Genomic DNA, 21,746 nt, shown 5'->3' with positions numbered 1-21,746 from the left:
TCGGGGAACTAAGATCCCACAAGCCACATAGTATGGTCAAAAAAAAATATTTTCTAATACATAAATAAAAATGCTGTTTTACTGATATGGTCACACAATGAATATACCGCAGCAATTAAAAAGCAAACAAAAAGAACAAACTACTACTACATATACATGGGTGAATCTCACAGGCATCACATTGAGCCAAAGAAGCTAGACATAAAGGCGTACAGACTATACAATTTCACTATGTAAAGTCCATGAAGAGCGACTCATCTTTGGTGACTTAAGTCACGTTAGCGGTTACCTCTGCAGAAGCAGGGATGTGAAATGGACAGGAGAGTACCTTCTGGAGTGCTCCAACTGTACATCCCTTGATTTAAGTGGTGCATAACATTTGAAGACATACCAAAATACACACTTACGACTTACACACTTGACTGTACGTATACCTCAACTAACATGTTTTTTTAAACATTCTTTTCTCAAATTTCATTTCTGACATTTTCCTCTAAATGCATGCCCTAAAATAAATTCCACTACCCAACTTACCTCTCCCATTAACTCTTTAACAACAGGTACCACTCCATTGTCCTTGGTAAAGCCCTGGTATGACATATTTCTTGCAGCTCTTTGGGTACAGATGAATATATCGCCATTCATTGTCTCAAATCCAATGTACTTCATATCAGGGCGAACCCAACAGTTTGTTTGTCCAAACATAGTCTCAGGTCTGAGAGTAGCAGCTACCAAGAAGATATTTTTCCCTTTCAAGCCACTAAGAAGAAAAAAACACACATTTACGCAAAATATGTTGTGGATTCTATCACGACTATCTGATGTTTCAAAAAGATGAAGCCACAATTCTTTGACAAACCTACCTTAATTTAGATGGGTATGGCTCAAGCACTTTCAACTTGATTAAAGTATATTCCTGAGGTCCAACACCCTAAACAAAATAAAAATTTGAAAGAGAAAAGAGTTGGATTAAACCTACTAATCTATGCAAGAGATCTGATTCAAATTTCTAAGATGGGTTCTTGCACTGCTAGAATAATTCTTCCTTCCAATGAAAAGAGTGTCAGTGGTGTGTTGACCACATGGAAGCCTAATGTGTAAGAAATGACTTGAGAGACCACCATCCTACCCCACACCAGACAGAACTGGTAAAGGAGGTCCAGACTACTGAGTAAGGTTTGCTAAGAGCTCTCTCGAGAGGGAAGAACAAGGGGAGAGTGACTTGGATTAATCAGCCAAAACAGTGTTTGCCAAAATGGGAGTTAGAAGATACAATCAATATCAATCCTACAGAGCAGTCATCACAGACATACAATGGACCAGGGATCAAATGATGTGTATTCAAAACCTAGCTTGGGCCCTCACTTGTGGCCTGCCACAAGGAGTCACAATCACTCTGAACCTTCATTTCTTCATAAAAAATAAAATTAATTAAAAATTTTAAAAATAAAAAACTGTGCTGTGCCTAACACAGCACTGTCCTGAGGAACACATAAGATAATGACACATAATGATAATGACAAAATGCTTTGAAAAACTATAATGTACTATTGAAACTTAAGATGTTGCTATCATTGACTATATTAAAGCTTAACATAGTAAACTAGCCTTCTGAAGGCTCTCAAATCTTTCAAAATTTTGATCAACTCTCACTTCTGTCAGATAAGTTACATCATAATTGAAGGCTGATTTTGAAAGGTAGTCACTAGCCTATGAATGTGTTCAAAGGTGGTAACAGAGAATGACACACTCATAGGGACTACAAAGTTCACTGTTGTTGATTTACTCTGCCAGGGATTTAGACGAATGATTTACCCTTGCTTCATCCAAGTATTACAGGGAACAATGTCACTAATGTGTCTTCCAGGAATGCAGAATGAACTGATGTCATGCATGACTTGAAGTACTTTGAAAATAAGCAGGCATGTGACCAAAGCAAGTATAAATGGAATCTGTGTACATGAGTGAACCACATATCTCATTATCTTTCCTCATGGTCTCTTTTTAGAACCATGCACTCTCCAAGTGGTACTTCTCAAACATGAGCAGGCATATGAATCACACAGAGAATACATTAAAAGACAGATTCCTGGGCTCCACCCTCAGAGCTTCTGATTCAGCAGCTTAGGGGTGAGGTTCAAGAATCTACTTCTCTAGGAATTCTCTGGCAGTGTAGTGGTTAGGACACCACGCTTTCACTGCCAAGGACCCAGGTTCAATCCCTGATCTGGGAATCCTGCAAGCTGAGTGACCAAAAAAAAAAAAAAAAAATCCAAGAATGTGCTTTTCCAGCACAAGCTGATGCAGCTAAACCTACCACCAAAGTTCTAGAAAAGGTTCTAGAGAAGATACAGGTACCTATGATGACAATCTGCCTCCCTCTTTAACAGCCACCAGAGTATCATGACTTATACCTTAATACTAGAATAAAGCTATTTTTAGGTTTCTGATTTATTTCTTAAACTCTGTGACCACATTAAGAATTATTACAATAAATATTCTATGTCACAAATAATTACCTCCCCAGTTTGTCTGTCATGATCCATGCAAGGCTGTCCATCTTTTGGAGAATAAATGGTATACCTAAAATAAAAAATAAATGACAAACATTACACTGTACAAGTTTTATCCTAATGGATTTGTCAGTGTTGTTCCTAACATCTCACAATATTTCTTCTAACTAAAACTTCTGAGTAAATGTCTACATCATTTTTATGCTTTTATGGGGAATTTTGTTGCCAACACAGTTACTCAGTGAAAGCTTTTTGCCTTCATCAAAGGTAATACCACTGAAAAATATTCACTGATCTTGGCTTTGTGGTACGAAACAGAAGACTGTAGAATATAAATAAGCTTTTGAAATGCAAATACCTTTTAATGAGCCCATATGATCAAGGGAGAACTTTATAGAACAATTTATAGAGCAAAAGGATAAACTAAAACACAAATATAATTATTTTTCTACTTGGCTAGAATACTTAAGAGAATCTTTCCTGAGACGATAAAAGTAGAATCTTTAGTGAGACCCCCATTCTCCCAGGTTCTATTTGTCACAAACGCTAAGCAGCTCAAAGAAATTAAGACACTGGCCAGACAAAAAGGAAACCAAAAGAAATAAGAGAACAAAACGAGGAATTATAAAAAGAGAAAAGATAATGGAAAAAAGTAGGCTCTGGGCACAGTGAATTACAATACAGGAATTATATGATTTTGCTTTATTAAACTGAAGGACAACAAACTCACCGCTTCCCAAACTTAATTCTGCTTCTTTCTTTTAATGTTAGAAACTGCCACCTGACAAATGAATCATAGTAAGGATTAACATCAGTGGTGATGAAGGACCGGCGCCAATCTACCTACAGGAGAAAGGAAATGGTAATTTTTTAGAAATTTATATAGTCTCTATAAAAAGGAATTCCCATGAATCAATTATTTACTCGCCTACTCCTAACTTTTCAATGTAGAATTATATCAAATGCCAAAAGAAAACCAAAAAACTTCAAGTTCCATCTATTAAATATATGTCACAATTATCACATTAATTTATGCTTAATAGGTAAGCTTTTAAACATATATATTTACATATTAAACATATAGGAATTATAATAAATTAAGAAGGAACCCTGAAACAACATCTTTTTGTGTCCCTAAATATTCAAGCTACACTTGGGTTTCTTCAAATCTCTTTTTTTAAATTTTATTGAAATACAGTTAATTTACAATGTTGTGGGTTTCTTCACTTGAACAGTACTCCTTTTTACTAATTGCTAGTATATCTATATATATTCCAAAACAACAAACATTAAAATACTTCATTGCTTACCTCAAGGCCCATGTGGTTCTAATCAGAAAATAACTGTACCAAGCCATTCGTGGAATACTGATGGAATATATTATTCTAAATTAAGAGGCGGTCTAAATCTTGTATAGTCACACGAATATAACTGTGTTCTTCACATTGCCTTAAACTACAGAGGTGACCAGCATACCTTCAAACCCATTCTCTTCAGATCCTGGACAGCCAGTGGTGGGAAATATTCAAGCCAATGTTCTGCTTCAGAAAATTTGACTATCTCATCATCAGAAAGGCCGAGGGACTTCATAATGTCCCACTGGTATTTAGAAGATCCAGCTTTAGCAGCCGCTTTACTCTGAAAATAACCAGCAAAACCAAACTCCATTAAAGAACAACTAACAACCAGTTAACAAACTCCAGAACCATAATAATTTTAAATGAATGATCCTATTTGGTAGTTTTTTTAAACTCTAAAACAATATTACTGACATATAGGAATACTGCAGAATCTGGATGTACTGTTTTATATGCCAAACCTGTATTCTGACACCAAAGGTAAGTAAATGGATGGAACCATAAAAAAATTATCATCACAAAGATAAGTTCTTAGCACCAAACCTTCTCTATTTCCTTTTTTCAAATACCACATGAATCTTTTTTAGTTATGAATAAACTACTAACAAGAGTTTCCTCCTTTTCCAACATTTATCAATATCAAAAAAGTAACCACATGCCAGGGACTGAAGGTGGGCAAAGGTGTTGGACCATAAAACTATAAAAAGGTAGGAGGAGGAATCTCGGGACTAAGGAAACCGATCTCTATGTACTGTGGTGGCAGAAACAAGACTCTGTGCATTTGTCAAACCAAGGCAATGATATATTCCAAAGAGTGAATCTTACTTTATGTAAATTAAAAAAAAAAAAAAACTGACCAAGATGTTGGAGGAACTCAAGATAGAAAGCAGACTGTGACAAAGTTATCTAACTGTATTACAAATACACGCTATAACCACACTAAAGGGGTAGGAAAGAAAGAACTTTAGAAGTAACTGGAAAATAGCATGTTGCTGCTGCTGCTAAGTCGCTTCAGTCACATCCGACTCAGTGCGACCCCAGAGACGGCAGCCCACCAGGCTCCACCATCCCTGGGATTCTCCAGGCAAGAACACTGGAGTGGGTTGCCATTTCCTTCTCCAGTGCAGGAAAGTGAAAAGTGAAAGTGAACTCGCTCAGTCGTGTCTGACTCTTAGCGATCCCATGGACTGCAGCCCACCAGGCTCCTCCATACTGGAGTAGGGAATAGCGCGTTGACTAGATTCTAAAGACAAAATGAACTATACACAACCAATGTATTTTAGTTGGTAAAACTGTTCTGTAACTACTGGTAGACAACTGAACAAATGACAGATATGCTGTAAATAATGAGAGCTAGGTTCCCTACTGTTGGAGAAAGGAGTCACAAATAAGCAAAGGAAGAATGCTAGAATGAGCCCTGTGGTGCTAAAATAGAGCCAGAGGCATCAGTATGCACTTAGAAAAAATAGAGACAGAAAGAGAACAACAAATGCTATATGATATCACTTATATGTGGACAATCTAAAATATGACACAAATGAACTTACCTTTGAAACAGAAATAGACTCAAAGATATAGAGAATAGATCTGTGATTGCCAAAGACAAGGGGAGTGGGAGAGGGGTTGTTTAGGAGTTTGGGATCAGCAGATTTAAATTATTATACACAGATGAGTAAACAACAAGGTCCTACTATATAGCACAAGGAACTATATTCAATATGTTGCAAAAAAAAAAAAAACCATAACAGAAAAGGAAAAAATATTTTAAATAAAGAAAAAATACACGAATTCCTGGTCAATCCAGTAGGTAAGATTTGGCTCTTTCATTGCTGTGGGTGTGGGTTTGATCCTTGGTCAGGGAACTAAGATTCCTGGTTGGTATGACCAAAAATAAATAAAGTGTTTACATTAAGAAAAAAAAGAAAAAACTTCATTTTAAAAAAATACAAAGAAGTAAATACAGACACATACATACCCAATGGCACCCTACTCCAGCACTCTTGCCTGGAAAATCCCATGGACGGAGGAGCCTGGTGGGCTACAGTCCATGGGGTCGCTAAGAGTCAGACACGACTGAGCAACTTCACTTTCACTTTTCACTTTCATACATTGGAGAAGGAAATGGCAACCCACTCCAGTGTTCTTGCCTGGAGAATCTAAGGGACGGTAGAACCTCATGGGCTGCCGTCTGTGGGGTTGCACAGAGTTGGACACGACTGAAGCGACTTAGCAAGTAGATATACACATATTTCCTTGCTCTTTCTACAGAGAAGACCTAGAAACAATGAGCATACCTAGCACTCAGAATTTAGTTTCTAAATGTCATTTTTCAATAAAAGGAAAAAGGACTCCTTGGAAAAGTGGCTAACTCCAGGGCTAAAAGAGGGAGAAGAGAAAATGAGCTTGTAGCATCTTGTGGCACCTGAAAGTACAGAAGTGCTCAGAAAAAAAAAAAGGAATAAAAGAAAAGATGAGGGCATGTCAAGTGGACAAAGGAGCCAACCTAAAGATTCCCTTAATGGCCAATGCTAGAACAATCTGAGCAATAACAATAACTCAGCAACAACAACAACAAAAACCGATAGTATTAGATTTGTTTAAAGAATAGTATTAGATTTATTTAAAGAATAAATAAATATGCATGAATCCACACTGATACAAAAAAGAAATAAGTAAATGAAGAAGAAACAGAAGAACTCCACATAATAAGTGTAGAAGGATGAGGGAAACAGAAAATCAACATTAGAACAAAACAGCAATAACCAGTGCAGGCAAGATCCACTGATGAATGCTAAAATTAGTGAGGAAATATATATTTTTTAAAAAAACAAGATGTTATTCCCATAGTCTCAAAGTATCTCTCCCAAACCATACATGAATCACAAAGGGAAAAATGAAATCTTCACAGTAGGAAACCTGACAGATACCACCTAAACCAAATGATCAAGGTTAACATCACCAGTAATAAGACATATCAATATCTTATACTCCTTGATTGGATTCACTGAAGACACAACACCTCTCAATCTACTCATGAGAAAGCATTAGACAAGCCTAAAACAAGAGGTACTTTATAAGTTATCTGACCAGTCCTTTTCAGAAGTGCTAAGATCAGGAAGACAAGACAGAAGAGACATGACAAGCACATACAAGATGGGATTTTGGATAGGATCTTAGAACAAAAAAGAATGCTAAAGAAAAACTGGTGAAACCAAATGAAGTCGGTAGTTTCTCAAACAGTATTGTTCAAATGCTGGTTTCTTAGATTTGAGGACTGTACTATGGTTATATAAGATGTAAAGGAACCCTATGCAATCTTGCAATTCTGTAAGTCTAAAATTATTTCAAAATAAAGTAAAAAGGGGGGAAAAGGCAATCAAAAGGTGAGAAAGATATTTTTGCTTCATTACTTTTTAAAAATTAGTGACTACACTTTATGTGTCAGATACTACTATATTGTTACTCTGGGAATGTACATATAAATCTGACAAATATAAATAAAACTTCAACCAAAATAAGTATCATCAAGTTACCAAACCTTTTTTCCTTTAGCTTTATCCTTAATTATTATATCTTCTGTTTTAACATTGATTTCTTCCTCTTCCTCTTCCTCATCTGGAAAATCAGGGGGGCAACCATAAAGTTCTACTTCTCTTTTCAATTTATCAGCACATGCCTACAAAAAACACAACATTAGAGGCAGTAAAGTTAAAAATTCCAAGGTAGAAACACTTTGAGTCTTTTTGTTGTTTCTATGGCCAACTAACACTGACTCTGAACTTTCTAGCAATACATCTATAGATGTGTAGATCATTACAGAAAACTCATGATACAAATCATGTACCTAAAAATTCACTAATTTACTTCATTTACTTGGCAATGACTTATTCAATACCCAGACTACTCAATGCAATATAATTTATGTTAGGTGTCAGAAGTACAAGAATAAAGATATATTATTATCATATTGAAAACAACTCTAAAAACTACATTTCTCAGTTTAAAGATTACTGTCACATATACTATATTAGTTATCATCACAAGGCTACTAGGTAAGTAGGACGAGAGATAATATGCTAGAAAACAGACACTGAAAGATGAAGTGATTTATCCAAGGTTATAAAGCTAGTGAGCTACAGAAATTACAACATGAACCTACATTCTCAACTTCAGCTCTTTTCAAGTGTACCCTATAATGAGTTCACTGTCACAAACAAAGATGACACCACGTATACAGTGTTAATGGAGAAGGCAATGGCACCCCACTCCAGTACTCTTGCCTGGAAAATCCCATGGATGGAGCCTGGTAGGCTACAGTCCATGGGGTCAATAAGAGTTGGACCCGATTGAGTGACTTCACTTTCACGCATTGGAGGAGGAAATGGCAACCCATTCCAGTGTTCTTGCCTGGAGAATCCCAGGAATGGGGGAGCTTGGTGGGCTGCCATCTATGGGGTTGCACAGAGTCAGACACGACTGAAGCGACTTAGCAGCAGCATACAGTGTTAAAGTTTAAAAAAAAATACAAATATAGAATTGTGAATCTTCAAAAAGGGAAGGGATGCTTCTAAAAAGAATTTCAGTTAATAAACGGGAAAAAACGAGACAACTAGAAAGTCATCATTTTACAACCATAAATTCAACTACTGAAAGACAAGGATCATGAAAGGATGCTAAAACCACTGAGTTATTGGGTAACTAGATATTCAAAGGGTCTTAAGGTATCATTCCATAAATTACTTCTTAATGAAAAAAGAGAAAAGTTAACTTTAGAATGAAGAAACATGGACATTATTAATATTACTAAAATGATACAAGTTGACTTATACGGCTTTTGATGTCAGACAGTGGGAAGAATAAAAAGTAAAAACCTGTCAGAAAAGACATTGTGGGACAGCTAGGGAGATTTGACTATAGATTAGATAATGATAATATTACATCAATGATTAATTTCTTGGAGAGGATAATGGGATAGTGACAATGTAGAAGAATGGCTTTGTTCTCAACAGATAAAAGCTGGAGTGTTTAGGGGTGACACGCCATGATGTCTGCCAACTTACTTTCAATGAGTTCATAGACGAAGAAAGACGAAGCATGCATGTATTGTATGCTGAGAGACAGAACTAGAGCAACCGTGCAAATGTTAATATTTGGTAACTGTAAGTGAAGGGTATCTGGCTGTTCACTGTACCGTCCTTTTACCTTCCCTATAGGTAGGACATTTTTCAAAACAAAAGACTGGCGCATAAAAAGAAGTAAGTTAAATTTCCCAGCTCCCAAGGATTTAGGGAATCCTTTCAAATGTGTTTTTCTTGCCCATTTTATATTAAAAATTATTTTTAATATAAATTTATGACAAATTTAAGACACTTACAAAAATGACTGAAATAGAACTGTTCATTATTTTAGGCCAACAGCCTATATATGCCATGAATGCACAAAACAGTGTCCACTGTACTTGTTAGTAGTCATTACCTAATTCTAAAACAGAAATGTGAATATATAAGGTAACCAAAAGATATCAAAATTAGTTAGAAATCACTCAGACCTTAATGTTTGCCCTTTAAGCACTTCTTCAAATGTTTTCTAAAAATTAATTTTACTATAATAAATTCATTTCAAAAAAATACTTTAACATAGTACAGAAGTATGTATTTGAAAACCCTATTTCAAATTCTTGAATTGGATATTACTATTTGCTCTAGGCTAAAAAGAGTATACAACAATCCCCAAGCAATCTTACCTTAATGGGCATTCCAGTACAGTGTAAACCAAAAGGAAACAGGCAAGTCTTCCCTTTCAGTCTCTGGTACCCTACTGCAAACTACAGAGAGAAAATCAATTTTAAACTACAAATTTAAATGCTAGATGAATACAAAATTCTGACTTTTCACAATTAGTTTTGTTTTTCTCTTTCCATCTTCCTTTAGAGCACCAGTTAGATGTTATAGTCATTCCAGAGTTACACTTTTTTCTATGTCTTCACCAACCTAAGAATTACTTTTGAACATATACACATACCTAGAACCCTGTGCACACACACGTACAGCATGTGAAAATAGAAAACTTAAATTATTTAAATATAAAAACCATGCTTAAAATTAAGGAACTCTAAGTTCCCTTAACAGGAAATAAATTCTATAGATGTCATTTTCTTCAAAAGAGTATTCATTAAAGACCCTCGATTCCATTATACTAAACAAAAAAGAAGCTTTACCTCACATTTAGATAAAGAAAATGTGTGTCCCAAGTGAAGGCGCCCATTCATATATGGATATGGGAAGGTTACAAAGTACTTGTCCTTGCTGCAAAACAATCATGTAAGAAAGAAAGTACAAAAAAGAAAATGTTAAATTCCTTTAACAATTAGGGTGGGGTCAAGGGAACACTTTACTGTAAGTAACTTGCTTAAATTTTAGTTATTTAAAATATACCGAAAATTAAATTTATAAATCCAGAAATTAAAAGGTCTCTATAATTGAAATATATTTTTGATTTAGAAAAAAATAAGATATTTATAGGTGGCTGTTAAAGAAATAAATATCCTTGTAGCAAATACTGAAGGGTTTAACTTTAGCTAAAACACTGAGTAAAAAAGATATACAAAAAAGATTAATAGAAAACCTTAATGTTTTACTGATTAAATGAGATATGCTTTCACTATACATAAAGCAATTTGAAGTCCCTCAAGTAAAATAAAACATCCTCAAAATACGTATGTGGCAAATTCACTTAAAAAAGCACCTTTTAAAAGCTGCTTAATTATGTTTTATTCCTTTTTTTAATGAATCAAGTATATCAAGCAGACATATGTACGTTATAAAACACAATGAACACCTGTAAGCACCCTATCCAACTTAGAAATTCACTGAAGCTACCTGTGTGCTCTTCCCCATCCTCCCGCCAGAAATCACCTTATCTTGAAATTTACTTTTGACATTCCTTTGTTTTTTAATAAGTTGCACATATGTCTATGCCCTTAAACATCATTTAGTTTCACTCACTTGTGAGCTTTATTTTAAATACGGTCTACTTCACAGATTCCTCAATTCTCTTTTTTCACTCAATGTGTATTTCTAAATTTCTTCAGTTCATTTTCTTTCACTGAGCAAAAGAGCTTTCAAATTCATGTTAGATTATTTTAAATTACTTTAGAGTTGACCAAAATTCTAGAACCAAATAGAAGCTTCAAATTCTAGTTTAAATTATAACACCAGAGAAACTCTATGCTCCCAATGCAGGGGACTCAGGTTCCATGTCCAGTCAGGGAACCAGACCCCACAGGCCTCAATTAAGAGATCATATGCAGCAACAAAGAGCGAAGATCCCAGGTGCCGCAACTAAGACCCAACACAGCCAAATAAACAAATAAATTTTTTTTAAAAACTGGGAAAAATAAAGCATAATATCAGAAACTTTGTCTTAGAGCAAATCCTTCTCCTCTCTTAGAAAAAGAATTCCACTGGAGTGCAGCTTAACACCAAAGATAGACTTTGGAATTAGAAAGTCCTGATAAGAAGTCCAAGCCCTGTCAATTAATTCCTAGCTATGCAACCTTAAGCCGGTTACTTAACCTCTCTGTCTTAGTATACTCATCAATAAAACAAGAATTAAAATATTGGTAAACTTAAAGCATTATTAAGATTAAACAAGAACACACAGTTTAAAAAAAGTATATTTCCTACTGCCTTGGCATTTGAACAACACGTGTTCAATAATAACTACTATTATTGCTATTGTCCATGTATATCCTCAATTCTAAGAAGCACATTTTGCTACATTCCAACATATCTGAAATTGCAACTCAACTTATAATTGATGCACATATTTACCATGGTACTGTACAGCAGCAGTTACTTTTTGTTTTTTCCCCAATACCATTTAATTATGTTATTATCAATTCTTAACATCAAGGCAATATACATTTATAAAATAAGATTACAGAAACCCTTCAAAATTTATATTCTGTGCCTTTGGAGATAATTATCACTATAATATGATTCTCTGTAACAGAACGACATCCTTTTATCAGTCAGCAAAGACAAAACTTAAAAACACTCTCCTTTGTCTAACTATGAGAAATAACAATTTTTTAAAAAACTTTTACATAGGAAAAAATCCTTAAAGAATTCCACAGGAAAGAGGATGCTAATTTGAAATAGAGAAAATGGAAGTCACCTCCTTCAGCCTGTTTCAGCCATTATAAATACAATCTGCTTTATTCCTGCCACACAGCAGTTTCTGAGCCAATGGTTCTGGAAGTATAACATGAAGAACCTCACAAATGATTGCTCACCTGGTCTGTTTCTCTAAATTAGACGCGTTGACCTCAAACACCTTCTTGGCATCCCATTTTTGTTGGACTTCTTTCTCAATCTTCTTCAAAAAGTCCACTTTGGCTGTTCCTTTTCTTTCCTATTAGACACAACAGATACAGAATAATCCACTCTATATTTCAGTAAACTTGTTTAAAAAAAAGCTAAAAAAGATCTGGGTTCACACAGAAGTGAGCCATTTACTGCTAGTCTTTCCATGGTTATCTTGAAATTTAAATGAGTTAAGATTAAAAATTAGGGTTATCATGACCTGATAGGGTTATCCACTTCAAATTCAAAGGGATGATTAAAGACTTACTTAAATACATAAAAAAGCTTTGAAATTCTTTTTAATTAGATACTACAATAAATAAAACACTGATTTCAAATATTCCTATTTAGTTAAAATAGGTGAATACTTAAAAAAAAGCATAGGATAAAACAGTGCCTGCTTGCTCAGATACAATTATTGCCACCAAAGGAGGACAGTGAGGCCCAGCAGATACAGGCTGCAGGAGGATTAGTCATCTACACGGTTTTTTTTTTCCCAAGAAAGCTGATGAAGAACTTCTCCCCAAAATGGTTAGCGGGCTATTAGTATGAAATTTAAATGAAACAAAAATTATACAACAATATTATTAATTAAAAGAAAATATGCTAGGTAAGTACTAACTAAAAACTGGTTAATTAATTAATACTAATTAACTGAATGAAAAATGCTGGGCTGGAAGAAGCACAAGCTGGAATCAAGATTGCTGGGAGAAATATCAATAACCTCAGATATGCAGATGACACCACCCTTATGGCAGAAAGCGAAGAGGAACTAAAAAGCCTCTTGATGAAAGTGAAAGAGGAGAGTGAAAAAGTTGGCTTCAAGCTCAACATTCAGAAAATGAAGATCATGGCATCTGGTCCCATCACTTCCTGGGAAATAGATGGGGAAACAGTGGAAACAGTGTCAGACTTTATTTTGGGGGGCTCCAAAATCACTGCAGATAGTGACTGTAGCCATGAAATTAAAAGACTTAATAACTCCTTGGAAGGAAAGTTATGACAAACCTAGATAGCATATTCAAAAGCAGAGACATTACTTTGCCAACAAAGGTTTGTCTGGTCAAAGCTATGGTTTTTCCAGTGGTAATGTATCAATGTGAGAGTTGGATTGTGAAGAAAGCTGAGTGCCGAAGAACTGACGCTTTTGAACTGTGGTGTTGGAGAAGACTCTTGAGAGTCCCTTGGACTGCAAGGAGATCCAACCAGTCCATCCTAAAGGAGATCAGTCCTGGGTGTTCTTTGGAAGGAATGATGCTAAAGCTGAAACTCCAGTACTTTGGCCACCTCATGCGAAGAGTTGACTCATTGGAAAAGACTCTGATGCTGGGAGCGATTGGGGGCAGGAGGAGAAGGGGACGACAGAGGATGAGATGGCTGGATGGCATCACCGACTCGATGGACCTGAGTCTGAGTGAACTCTGAAGTTAGTGATGGACAGGGAGGCCTGGCATACTGCGATTCATGGGGTTGCAAAGAGTCAGACACGACTGAACGACTGAACTGAACTGAACTGAATTAACTGAAAGCTGATGTAACTATATTGATATTAGGAAACATAGCCTTTAAACCAAAAATGATTACCAGACAGAGGATACAAAGTGTGGCATATTAAGAAATACATTTGGTCTTTGTCCTGTGTTCTTGGCCAGAGCTCCTAAAACTCTCAGAATTTCCTGAGTGATGGGAGTATCTTTTGCTATTCCTAACGAGCTGCTTTTGAACAACCTGAGTTGTGCTAATGGGGTGATTGAGACCCTAAGATAGCCTTAGGATGGGGCTGATCATCAAAAATATCAAGTAGTTAGAGGTTTAGAAATTCAGGCTACTGATCTCTAAGAAGGGGAAGCAGAAGGGGGTGCTGAAGATTAAGATCTATAAAAACTCTTCAACGGGGAGACTCGATGATCTTCCTGGATGGTCAACGTGTAGAGGTATTGGGAGAGAGGCCGCCTGAAGAGGACATGGAAGCTCTTTGAATTATCTGTCCCCACCCACACCTTGCCCTCCACCCCCCTCTTCAGTTTGGTTGTTTCTGAGTCATATCTGTTATAATAAATCAGTAAATATTAAAAAAAGAAAGAGAAAAGAAAAGAAACAAAATGGCAAGCATGCCTTCAGCATATTGGATACATCTGGCAACATTCCCATCATTCCTTATGCCACCCTTGGATGAAAATAAACAGAAAAAATACACATGATCACTCCAACTCTGAAAAAGAAGGGCTATAACTTCCCTCTCAGTCTGTGACTCTGTGAAAAAGAATTAGCTGCTAAAAGCAGGTGTGCTGAAGAACACAGCACTCATGCAACTGCCAAGTGTGAAAGCTGGATACCATACACAAATCTAATTCCGTTTTGAAAACTTAATATTAGTGTCTAGAATTTTATTTTCTTATACAAAATTACCTGAACAAAATTAGATTTTCATTCCCTTCTCATATGCTAACGTTTCCAGATGCTGCATCATTTTTAAATGAGAAAATACCTGGGCTCTACATCTACAACCTACTAGGCAGGTAACCTTGCCAAGTCATGTCATGTCTCCCTCTGTACTTCCACCCAGCAACTCAAAACATGCTTTCTACTCGAATCACAGATATGCTGCTATTTTTAGACAGCTATTTTTTTTAATGGTTACATAAGTTTGAAGTAATGATGCAAAAAGTACTTCTGGGCAATTAAAAAAAAAGTAGTACTATTTCTTCAATAACTATCTTAAATATACCTTCTGTATTGTATAATAAAAATAAGAGTATTAAAATTAGGTAAGATTCAGTATAAATCTACCATAAATTTGTCAATTCTGTTTTACTATTTTCAACTTTAATATATATTTTTCTTTTTTTCATTTGGCTGTGCTTCACTGCCTGTAGGATCTTAGTTCCCTGACCGGGGATGAAACTCCAGCCCTCGGCACTGAAATCACAGAGTCCTAACCACTGGACCATCAGGGAATTCCCTCAGTTTTCTACATTTTAAATCAAAGGATGATTTATTATTCCTTTTAATTTTTTTAAGTAAGTTTAAGACAGGAGAGAACAAGCAACAGAAAAGATGAAATGTCAAATTACTAGGAGGAGGTACAGTGATGGATTAAAAGGACCTTGCCACAAAGGCAAAAAGGAAATAAGAAACAATTCCATGCTTGAAACATCATGGACGTAAGTTTAATAACCAAAGGAAAATAAAAATAAGCAATTTTTTAATTTATATAAATCCTGACCAGATCATAACTGCCATGCGTGGAAATTATATCAAAATACAAATACAATCAATGCAATTCCCTTTCAGACGTTCTCCACTGCTCTCTGGAGAAAGTCCACGCTCGTAACCCTGGCACTTAGGGCCCTTCTTATCTCATCCTTGCCAGGTCCCTTCCTCTTCCCTCTCACCATCACTCCAGGCCTATCAAGCCACCTGCACTTTTCCAAGTCTGTCACACTTCCTCCGTCCCCTCTGGGCCTTTGTTCAAGCTATTCTCTCCACCCTCATTCCTCACCAACCTTTTTTGCCTAACTAGCTCATCCTTCTGTTCTCAGCTAATCACCTACTTTGAATCCCCAAGAGTGGATCAAGTACTATTCTTATTATGTCCCTACCTATCAGTATTACCTCTATGATAGCACTCATCACACAGTATCATATCTATCTTTCTCATGACTAAGTTTATTCACAGTGGGGACTGTGTCTCATCTCTCATTATATCCTCAACATCTAAGCTTATATTTTGTTTGTTCAATCACCCGTCGGGTCTGACTCTACAACCCCATGGACTACAGCACACCAGGTCTCCCTGTCCCTTACCATCTCCCGAAGCTTGCCCAAGTTCATGCCCATCCAGCCATCTCATCCTCTGATGCCTTCTTCTTCTGCCCTCAATCTTTCCCAGCATCAGGGACTTTTCCAGTGGGTCAGTTGTTTTTATCAGATGACCAAAATGCTGGAGTTTCAGCTTCAGCATCAGTGCTTCCAATGAATATTCAGGACTGATTTCCTTTAGAATTGACTGGTTTGATCTCCCTGCTGTCCAAGGGGCTCTCAGGAGTCTTCTCCAGCACCATGGTTCGAAGGCATCAATTCTTTGGTGCTCCACCTTCTTCACAGTCCAGCTCTCACAACTGTGGGGCTTCCCATGTGGCTCAGATGGTAAAGAATCTGCCTGCAGTGCAGGACTCTGGGGTTCAATCCCTAGGTTGGGAAGATCCCCTGAAGAAGGGAATGGCAATCCACTCTAGTATTTTTGCCTGGAGAATTCCATGGACAGAAGAGTCTGTTGGGCTACAGTCCATGGGGTTGCAAAGAGTCGGACACGACTGAGTGACTAACCCTTCACTTCACTTCTACAACTGAACATGACCACTGAGAAAACCACAGCCTTGACTATATGGACCTTTGTCAGCAGAGTATGTCCCTGCTTTTCAACACACCATCTAGGTTTGTTACAGCTTTCCTGCCAAGAAGCAAATGTCTTCTGACTTCATAGCTACAGTCACCATCCGCAGTGACTTTAGAGCCCAAGAAGAGGAAATCTGTCACTACTTCCACCTTTTCCCCCTCTATTTGCCATGAAGCAATGCGCTTATAACAGGCTCACAAGTACCTATCAAAAATTTAAAGATTTAAAAAGAGAAGTGAGGAAAATAAGAGAGAGAAGTGAGGAACTTCTTGGGTGGTCCAGTGGTTAAGATGCTGCCCTCCCAATGCAGGCGGCCAGGGCTTGGTCCCTGCTCAGGGAACTAGACCCCGCACACCGAAACAAACATCCGGCACAACCAAATCAACAAAATACAGTAAAATGAAAGAAGTGAGCAACACATTGCCAGCTTTTGCACACTGTGACCACAGAAAATAAGACTAAGAACTGGGTTGCATATTTGAATCAAGATGCTAAACAATCTGAAGTCTTTCCTAAGAACTTCCATAAAATTAAGTGTGTATGTATAACATAGTTGGAAATTTCTTTTCCCAAGAAAGAATAAGGGCCTCCATGGATTCAGTCTTTTCTGAAGGACTTCTAAAAGACTTCATCTAGACCTCAGCTCCTTTGCCCCCTCTTACTACAAAATCCTCTTTTTAACAAGTAACCTTTAAGTCTCTCTATTCCTATACATGCTGACCAATTTTCAATTCCAACATACAAGGACTACCATTTGAAAAAAAGCTATGGCAGAGACGGCAGTTTGCCTATGCGATATCCATTCCTTCCCATTCTTCTTCAGCAACAGAAGCCTAGTCTTATTTAGTTAGGGTAGTGCATCAGAGGCAGTTAAGCATATGGTTCCAGGAGAATTCAGACAGGAACTATGCTTCTGGGTTCTGCCAAAGCAGTTTTCAGCAAAAGAAAGTAAATCTCTTCTGCCCAGCCCTTAAAACAGCCTGTATAACTCCTAACAGCCATTTAACCTATAGATGGAACAGGCACACTGCATAGGGCCCATAATACTTCTAGGGGCTCATCAAAATATTTTAGTATCTTTTAAAACCAGGAGAAAAAATAAATTTTGGGATAGAAGAAAACTCTTTAATATGTAATATTCATATGTGTCTTTATACCAACACAACTGTCAAATATAATTTCTTTTTTTTTTTTTACAAAGGAAGCGGCTCACAAAGGAAAAGTATCTAAGACCTCATGAAGTCTAGTTGTACTTCCTATGCTAGGGTCATGGGTCATATGAAATCCCAGTGTATCATTACTAAATTCCTCTCTCCTTAAATCAACTTAAGTTGGCTTCCACTGCATGCAACTGAATAATTCCTGACATTTACCCAACTGGGTTGTGAACTTCTGGCAGACAGCATCTTTTAGAACTTTTATGCTCACCTCAGCACCACATACAATGCTAACAGACACAGAAGTCATATGACAAATATTTTTTGCCTAAAAATGACCATGTCACCCACTTTAAAGAAGGACATGAAAGCAACAGTCTTCATAAATTGCTTAGTACTGTTTCTTCTCACTGTACTGAGGATGATAAAAGCAGGAAAGCTCTTCTTTGAGGTCTCTGCTTTTCAGAAAACCTTGTTTCTCAAAACCACCAAGGTCAATTGTAATGAAATCTGATATTGGCTCCATCACCAACTTGCTGTATTACTTTGAGCAAGTCATTGATCAAGCTGAGTCTTAGTTTCTTCGTTGGTTACTCAACTAAACAACTGGGGTTTTTTCAGTTTTGTTTGGGGTCTTTTTGGCCATGCTGCGTAGCCTGTTGGATTTTAGTTCCCTAACCAGGGATCAAACTCTTGGCCCCTGCACTGAAAGCACAGAGTCCTAACCATTGGACCATCAGGGAATTTTCAACAATTGGCTATTTAATGACAGCAAAGTTCCTAAACTTCAGCTCTATTGACATTTAGGGCCAAATAATTCTGTTTTCAGAGACTGGCATGTGCACTGCCAGATATTTAGGAACACCCCTAGCTCCTACCCACTAGCTGCCAGTAGCATACCTCCAACTGTCCTGATCTAGAGTCTCCAGACCAACTGTTCTCTGTGGGACAAAATCACCTCCAGTAAAGAACCACTGAACTAGCTAATAAACTTTGTCATACATGTATAGCATTGTGCAATTATTAAAACTTTTATGCACATTGGAAGGACTGATGCTGAAGCTGAAACTCCAATACTTTGGCCACCTCATGTGAAGAGCTGACTCATTGGAAAAGACCCTGATGCTAGGAGGGATTGGGGGCAGGAGGAGAAGGGGACAACAGAGGATGAGATGGCTGGATGGCATCACTGACTCAATGGACATGAATTTGGGTAAACTCCAGGAGTTGGTGATGGACTGGGAGGCCTGGTGTGCTGCGATTCATGGGGTCGCAAAGAGTCGGACACAACTGAGCGACTGAACTGAACTGAACCCTAACTTCTTTGATATTAACAACAACCCTAAGAGATGGGCAACAATCACCCTAAGAAATGGGCAGACCAGGGATTACTATTTCAAAGATGACGAATCTGAAGCTCAGAGATCATCATGCCAGCAAATGGTCAGACTGGACAAAAACTCTCATCTTCTCACTTTTATTTCTGCTTTCTCTTAGTACTCTGGCCATATCCTAGCGCCATTGGCTATAGAACCTAGACAAGACCCTTAACCTCTTTAAGCCTCCATTTCTCTGGGTATCTATAAAATGAGGTTAATAGGTAATAATTATATCTACCTTCTACTATTGCTATGAGGATTAAAAGATATAACACACATGAAGGACTTAGTATAGTACCAGCGTGCATGCACACTAAGTAGCTTCAGCTGTGTCAGACTCTGTGCGACCCTATGGACTACAGCCTGCCAGGCTCCTCTGTCCATGGGATTATCCAGACAACAATACTGGAGTGGGTTGCCGTGCCCTCCTCCAGAGGATCTTCGGAACCCAGGGATCGAACCCACGTCTCTCCACATCTACCTGCATTGGCAGATGGGTTCTTCACCACCAGTGCAAATTGGGAAGCCCAGCATAGTACCAGAGTGAAGGGAGCGAAGTTGCTCAGTCGTGTCCAGCTCTTTGCGACCTCATGAACTGTAGCGTACCATGCTCCTCCATCCATGGGAGTTTCCAGGCAAGAGTACTGGAGTGGGTTGCCATTTCCTTCTCCAGAGGATCTTCCTGACCCAGGGATCGAACCCTGGTCTCCCACGTTGTAGGCAGACGCTTTACCGTCTGAGCCACCAGGGAAGTCCTAGCATATTACCAGACCCATGGTAAATGCTCAATAATGCTAACCATTATCACACAGAGACAACTGGACATCAGGTACTTCTCGTTGCATATCAAAATGGGATTGTGGTTATGTCTTAAGAGAATTTTTCATTATATTTTTTAAAACTTACTAAAATATGTATGGATGAAATCATATAGTGCCTTAAATTTGCTTAAAATGAATCTTAAGACGGGGAAGTGGAGGTTCTGGGAAAGATACAACAGAAACAAGACTGGCTCTAAACTGTCAATTACTGAAGTTGGGTGATGGGTACATGGAAATACATAATACTATTATTATCTCTACTTTGTTCACTACTTAAATTTTCCAAATGAAAAGTTTAAAAATAATTTTAAAGTTGACTATTTATTATCTTTATTACATCACATCCCCTGGTCCCCTCTAAATGTCTTCTGATATGCAACTAAAAGGGATTAAAAGTGTCAAAAGTTCTATAAAATATTTCTATGATATGAAGAAAATTATATTGCTTACTCTTCACACATACAATTATAAAGTAAAAGCTAATTTTAGTAGCTGCTGCTACTGCTACTGCTAAGTCACTTCAGTCGTGTCCAACTCTATGCGACCCCATAGACGGCAGCCCACCAGGCTACCCCATCCCTGGGATTCTCCAGGCAAGAACATCCATGCTACTCCACGTTTATTATCTTATACACTTTACTATTATAAGGGTTCTATCAGAGTTAGAAAACTTTCATTATAGGAGTGAGCTTGCAAAAGAAATTTCCCCATTAGTTTACAATTGTGATAGTACAATGATTAAGAGAATGAGCTCCAGAACGGGACCAAATGAATCAAAATTCTACTTCTTAGTAGATCTGATCTCACTTCCTCTATTCTATACAGGAACATCACTGCTCTCTTCTATATCCATTTTCCCTTTCTATAGGACAATTTCCATAAGCATACAACCACAATATAATTTCTACTGTCCTTAAAAAAAAGAAAACCTCTTTTAACCTTCATCTATTACCCCATTTTTTTGGTCTCTATAAAATTCTTCAAAAGAGGTCTACACTCATCATCTCCACTCCCTTTCTTTCCATTCTTTTCAAAAAAAGCTTTTCATTTTTTATTGGAATACAGCCAATTAACAATGCTGTAACAGTTTCAAGTGTACAGCAAAGGGACTCATACATATACCTGTATCCATTCTCCCCCAAATTCCACTCCCAACCAGGCTGCCAGGTAACAGTGAGCAGAGTTTCCCAATGCTGGACAGTAGGACCTTGCTGGTTATCCATTTTAAATACAGCAGTGTGAACATGGATCCCAAACTCCCTTCCACCTGACAACGCTAAGTTCCCATTCATTCAGTCAGGACTTTACATGAACTACATCCAATCATCGGTCAACCTCCACCACCACCACCACCACCACCCAAACACCATCAGCATCATCACCATCTCCCCTGGAAAACCCCTCCTTTGAAACATACAATCCTCCTTGTTTTTCACTCACACGGTTGACTCTGTTCGGAAATCTTTTCTTTCATAGAACTGCATGGCCTGCTCCCCTACCTCGCTTTTGCCACATTGTCACCTTGGCAAACGGAGAAGACGATGGCACCCCACTCCAGTACTCTTGCCTGGAAAATCTCATGGACGGAGGAGCCTGGTAGGCTGCAGTCCATGGGGTCACGAAGAGTCGGACACGACTGAAGCGACTTAGCAGCAGCAGCAGCAGCACCTGGGCAAAGACATTCTTGATCCTCCTTCCTGATCTATTCTTGTTTACAGCACTTACCCGCACCTGACATATTTTACCGCATACT

General features: G+C 37.6%; 1 protein-coding gene across 2 annotated transcripts in view; it reads right to left on the bottom strand.

Annotated features, from left to right (window-relative positions):
• Positions 1-21,746, bottom strand: part of LARS (leucyl-tRNA synthetase) — a 65,542-nt gene that overhangs the window by 43,102 nt on the left and 694 nt on the right. Inside the window, exons 1-10 of one of the 2 annotated variants that reach the window (XM_018050196.1) lie at positions 21,493-21,511; positions 12,168-12,286; positions 10,089-10,176; positions 9,615-9,695; positions 7,410-7,547; positions 3,990-4,151; positions 3,244-3,356; positions 2,520-2,583; positions 864-931; positions 535-760 (exon numbers count right to left, since the gene is read on the bottom strand). In XM_018050196.1, the coding sequence (XP_017905685.1) occupies positions 535-760; positions 864-931; positions 2,520-2,583; positions 3,244-3,356; positions 3,990-4,151; positions 7,410-7,547; positions 9,615-9,695; positions 10,089-10,139 (903 nt within the window). In that variant the 5' untranslated portion in view covers positions 10,140-10,176; positions 12,168-12,286; positions 21,493-21,511. Of the gene's footprint in view, positions 1-534; positions 761-863; positions 932-2,519; positions 2,584-3,243; positions 3,357-3,989; positions 4,152-7,409; positions 7,548-9,614; positions 9,696-10,088; positions 10,177-12,167; positions 12,287-21,492; positions 21,512-21,746 lie in introns of those variants that run through there. The other variant, XM_005683099.2, reaches the window with a different exon arrangement.

This window comes from Capra hircus, chromosome 7, assembly GCF_001704415.2.
Source record: "Capra hircus breed San Clemente chromosome 7, ASM170441v1, whole genome shotgun sequence".
Classification (NCBI taxonomy): domain Eukaryota; kingdom Metazoa; phylum Chordata; class Mammalia; order Artiodactyla; family Bovidae; genus Capra; species Capra hircus.
The sequence above is the reverse complement of the archived record's forward strand: the minus strand, read 5'-3'. Positions and strand labels throughout refer to the sequence as shown.